Here is a 6,000-nt window from a genome sequence, read left to right as displayed (position 1 = left end):
TCTGATGTAATTCGGTATTTGATCTGTAATAATTTGTAATGAACATTGGGGCCGGTTAGTGAAAAGGGCTGGGTAATTACGCATGTTTAACTATTAAAAGGGTAGAGAACATGCCTATAGGATCTGTTTTTGTATGATTAATTCAGCATTTAGATAATATGCCTATAGGATTTTTAGCTCGCATGTTTAATTATGCATTTAGATAACATACCTATAGGATTTGTCCCAAATTCTGCATGTTTATTACCACACTTAGACACCATGCTCCTAGGATCGAAATGGTTACAATCAGACATCATGCTCATAAGATTAAAATCAGTATTTCTCCATAGAAATCATGCCTATAGGAATCTCAAGTAAACCCTGCCTGCTTCATTTCATGTTCGACTAGATATTATGTCTATAGGAATTAAAAATCAGTAATAGTAGAGATCATGCCTACAGGATCTGAAACCAGTCTAGTTTAAAATCAGTTTGACTAATACTGTTCTGAACTAATTTTCAACGACTCTCTCTCTTCTTGTTAATACGGTTTAGAGAGCATGCCTATAGGATCTCAAATCGCTAGTTTTAATCGTTGCTGCCTTGCCACATTCCGAATCAGTAGTAGATACCATGTTTATAGGATCTCGCCCAAACACCTAGGCAAGCCTTAGATGATAACAATAATAAAAAACTGAATCTGCCTTTGTTAATCAGTAGTTGCTACGACCAGCAGGCAAGCCTGATTCGGACTTCTTATCTGAGTTATGTAATAAATTGGTCTGCTTCAACAACTTAAACTCCCCTTGCCTTAGTACTTTAGATTCAGACCCTGATTGTGTTTGAGTCATGTTATTTATGTGCTTTGCTTGAGGAGGTATACATGAGCCATTCAGTTGTTTACGTGCTTCCCCTTAACGTGCAGTCCTATGTGTTTTTGTATATCGCCTTAGCTTTTTCACCTTTGAAACATCAAAGTCAGCCTAATATCTCTCCCCTTTAGGAATTGTAGTCCTAAGTGCCTCCGGCACTGTTAGGAACGGGACGGGTATAGCATGCAATAGTGGTCGAGATCAATCCGCGCTTTAGTACCTTGACCGGTGCGCTAATACCACGTGTAGCCCCTCTTTTGAGGAGTGATTACCGGGTATTGCATTGATGTGATCCATATTATAAATAAACCTAGGACCCCTCCCCTCTCTTTCTTTTCCTTTAAAGAATTATGACTTCTTTTCAAAATCAGCCTTTTAATGATTGTTCTATTTTGCTTTTATCACTTCCAAACATTTGTGTATCAAAATTCCCTCTTATTTGAGCCTTATCTGTTAATTGCACCAAATTCACAAAGAACTATCTGGCCGGGAACCACACTAGTGGATCCTGAGGGGTGCCTAACACCTTCCCCTTGGGATAATTTCAAGCCCTTACCCTATCTCTGGTTATCAAACAAACTCAAAAGTGAACCTTGTAGGTGTCCTAATGCACCTTAAATCATTAGGTGACGACTCTTCAAATGCAAAACCCAGTTCCCAAAAGGAACGAGTTGTCCTATACCCAAAATGCCATAAACCTGATCTCCCGATGCGAAGAGGGAAAAAGGGGGCGCGATAGCATGGCGACTCTGCTGGGGATTTTTTAGGCTTTTACCATAAAGGTAATACTGGTTCCATCTTTCAGATTCAATGAGTGTTTCAACAGCTCCAAAAACAATGTCCATGTCAAGGTATTTTCCTTGTCAACTACTGCCCAAGCCAAGGGATAGAAATGATTCTGACAATCTTGTGCAACAGCCACCAATAATTGCCCCTTGCAATGACCCTTTAAGAAAGTCCCATCTAGTCCAATGAATGGTCTCAAACCTTCTTTAAACCCCAACTTCATTGCATTGAAGCATATGTACATTCTAAGAAATCTTCTTTTACCTTCGACCATGGCATCTTTTGATAAATTGATAACCACATCACTACCAGGATTGTTCTCCCTAATCTCATTTGCATATGCTTCTAATCTGTTATAGTCATCTAAAAAGCTTGCTTGCAATTGCTGAAGTGCCATCCTCTTAGCCCTTTTCAATGTGGAGTTATATACATTCAATGAAAATTGATTTTTCAAATCTAGTTTCATATCCTTTATCTTGTACTTGGGGTTATTCTGCACCTTACTCCTGAAATATTCAGCTAAAGTTTTTGTTTTAGCTCTAGGATTCTCAAATGCATCTTCACAGTTGTGCTTTCTCTTCAATGTTTTAATCTTAAAGCCAGGACCCTTCTTATCTTCAGAGATGAGGCATACAAAAGGGCAGCCTACTACACATCTATAGCTTACTCTTATTTTATCACTTTTTCTAAGCTTCAAAGGTTTGGAATTTGCAATAGCATAGAAGTTCATGACATTTTTGGCCTCTTCCAAGTCCTAAAATGTCATAGACTTATCAAGCTCTTTGTAGTGGCTAAGCTTATCATTAACTTCTTTACCCTTTTCCATCCTAAGTGACTCTAATTCTTCAAAATCATATTCACTAGCATCCGAACCATAATCTGAACTTTTATCACTATCTGATTCACAATCCTAATTCACACTGATATTGACCTGAAATTGGCTCTTCGTGGTCCCCCATATTGCAATATCTATAATATAAACACAGAAGAAAACATAGAGGGACCACATGAATAATTTAAAAACTTTGACAATAAAATATTGAACATACAATAAATTACTGCATATAATATAGTGGAAAGAATAAAGCACACACTTTAAGAGATAAAGCACACGGTCTATAACATGTTTTGTCGATTTCAACAGAGGAAAGCAAGAAAAAAAATAGTCTTTAAAAAGAAATGCACATGGTTCTGTCGATTTCAACAACCCAACCCTACCACACTATAATAAAATATGTGAAAAGGACACTTGCAGCCAAAGACAATGTACACCTAGGGCACAAATTCACACCACATAAGGAAACAACAAAGATAACAAACAAAAAGAGTAACAGACGCATGCAAACACTATACACTAGAAGACAGGTCAGAAATACCAGAACATGACAAAACCCTAGAAAATTACAAAAAAAATGAAGTTCGAGACAAAGACCCAATAAATAGAAAGAAAAATTACCTGAATATCTTCAGATGATCTTCAATTTGTGTTGTTAAACCTTGCTCGATCTTATCATCACCTCAACTCTCAAATCGCCATGGAAGAACGGTCTACAAAGAGTACCAGAAATTGTTTGGAAATGGGGTTTACGGCCTTTGTTTGATATTTGTTTGGAAATGGGAATCGGAGCTGGTTTATGAGGCTGCCCCACTTATGTGGCTGCCATGTCATATCTATGTGGACGCCATGTAAGATTAAAATGGCTTGTGTGGAGGGCCGTTAGGTTGAAGGGCATTAGTGGCCCATTGTGCTAACGGGGAGGATTTTTTTGGCCCAGTTTACTAACGGAGGACAAAAGTGAGCTATATACCATAGTTTAGGGATATTTTTGGACCTTTTCCGTATAAAAAATAAAAGTCTCCTGTTAACTTAGATTTTATTTTTTTGATTAAGCCATCAATCTCCAGTAGTGTGCCTTTGGTTATGAGGGGTTTGACTAGACCTCTACCATGTCAATATATATACCAAAAAAGTATAAAGCAAGAGGGGAACATGGACCTTACCTCCGTCACAGAAGATTGATTAATTCAATCTTTTACTATGAAGAGATATTCATAATTATACTCTTCCAAAAACAAAAGTATATACAAATTTCAACTAACACTTGTCATATCTCGCACCATACATTGCTGCAAGTAGGGGTGTTCAAACTGAATCGGAAAACCGCACCAAACCGAAAAACCAAACCAAACTGATTAGAAAATCCGACTAGGTTTGGTTTAACTTAGTTTGGTATTGAGTAAAAAAACCCGAACCAAACCAACATATAAATATATAGATTTTATTTATATTTTTAAGACTTTATAGGGATTTTTCTTTAGAAAATGTAGAAAAATTTGGGATCCCCTCATGTATTAACCTTGAAAGCGTAAATAAACGAAAAATTATTGTTAGACGACTAAGAAAATAACTATCATGTGTTACTAAAAGAATTCTCCCATTAGAATATTTTAATAGATCATATGTTTGTCAATTTTTTCCATATTTACTAAACATATATTCACTTATCAAAGCTTTATTTATAATTTTAACAAAGTAAGATTAAAATAATATTCATGTAACAAAAAAACCCGAAAACCTAAAAAATCCTACAAAACCGAACCAATCCAAACCGATATAGTTGGTTTGGTTTGATTTTGATAAAAATGGAACTAACCCGGTTCATGTACGCCCCTAGCTGCAAGTGCTTCAGCTCGGTCGTTGGAGCAATATTGAATTGTAACCGAGAAAGCCTTGATTAACTCCCCAGTACTATCTCTAACCGTGTCACCGATTCCCGCTTTACCATTTTTAGTGAAGAAACTACCATCTGTGTTGATCTTGACTCTATTAGTATCAGGCTTGATCCAAGTCACTTATCTCCATACATTGATGTTTTGTACATTGCATATTTCTAGGAAGACAAGTTAGCAACAAATTAAACAGTTGTCGTGTTGCCTAAAATTTCATTTTCTTATAGAGTTGTTAAACAATGTGCAAGGTACAAAATATGTTCGACGAGGAATTTTAGAGCAACATTTATTGAATTGGATGGGTTGGGCTATAAGCCTAAATCTACTTCTAAACCCATCTTTGCTCAAATTTGATTCAAGCAGATATTGGGCCATTTGTTTATACTTGTCCATTTGCTAAACCTATTTTAAGGAAAATGTAGGTCGTGTAATTAGTTTTAGTTGGGTAGGTATATGTTGTAGCAATTGTTTAAACAGGTAAAAAAGGATAATTATTTTAAGTTTAATGGGTATTTTATATATTTTGCTCAATAATTATTACTAGTAGTAAATACCCATTTTAAAAGCTATTACTCCCTCTGTTCCAATTTATGTGAACTTGTTTGACTGGGAACGGAGTTTAAGAAAAAAATGAGGACTTCTAGAATTTCTGGTCCTAAACAAGTTAAAAGGGGGCCCAGAGTATTTGTGTGGTTATAAAAGCTTCTCATTAATGGTAGAATTGTAAGTTTAAGCTAAAGTGTTTCCAAATTCAGAAAGGGATCATTCTTTTGGAATGGACCAAAAAGAAAATTGGTTCACATAAACTGGAACGGAGGGAGTACATTTTATATATGTTTAGAAAAAACTATTCACAAAATACGTAGGTTGTATACCTTAGAGATACACAATTCACATATTTTATACCTTAATAATATACAACAATGTGAATTAACTATTTTCACTGTTGTATACATTCAGGATACATACAATTACGTGAATTGTATAAGTTGAATGCATACAATGTATAAAAGTACAGTGTAATTTCTCAATGAACAAATTTTATAAATGGGTACCAATGTCTATGTGGTAGGTAGGCATGAGTTCACGTGAAACTGTGCTCCTAAAGTTCGAATGTTTCTAAAAATGGTGGCTAAATGGTGACTAGTGGTCTGAAAAGTGACTCTTTGTCCAGTTTTTTGCTCGAGCCAATCTCATGATGTTAGGTTATCTAATTCTTAACTGTCTGTTATATTACCTGCTCTCTTGATGTCCAATTCTGGGCGTGTACAGAACGTACATGAAAGGTGTTAGAGTCCCACATTAATTAGTAGAGATTTGAAAATATAAATTGAAGTATTTTATATGATCTTCGACAATCTTTATCCGGTGAGTTAAATATTTGAAATTAAGTTAGATAGAAGATGTTGTTTATAATGTGTAGTGACTCATATAAGTAGGTCGTTCCAACGTTCTCAGCAAATGGGATTGGAGTAATGTGAACCTTATAATTAAAAATTACTTGTAAAAGCTACTCTCCTTTACAATATGAGGCTATCGTTTTGTGCATTTTAATGTTATTTTTTGTACATGTTGAGAGTCTGATATTCCTTTGGTGCAGGGGCGAATCTACCCTTATGGTATCCGGTTT

The 6,000-nt window shown here is 35.6% G+C and overlaps 1 protein-coding gene across 1 annotated transcript; it reads right to left on the bottom strand.

Annotated features, from left to right (window-relative positions):
- Positions 1–1,617: 1,617 nt before the first annotated feature.
- Positions 1,618–2,370, bottom strand: LOC109213375. The gene has a single exon (XM_019377166.1). It carries the CDS (start codon positions 2,368–2,370, stop codon positions 1,618–1,620), a length of 753 nt encoding a protein of 250 aa, XP_019232711.1.
- Positions 2,371–6,000: the final 3,630 nt, after the last annotated feature.

This window comes from Nicotiana attenuata, unplaced genomic scaffold, assembly GCF_001879085.1.
Source record: "Nicotiana attenuata strain UT unplaced genomic scaffold, NIATTr2, whole genome shotgun sequence".
NCBI classification, from domain to species: domain Eukaryota; kingdom Viridiplantae; phylum Streptophyta; class Magnoliopsida; order Solanales; family Solanaceae; genus Nicotiana; species Nicotiana attenuata.
This window is presented reverse-complemented; position numbering and strand designations above follow the sequence as displayed.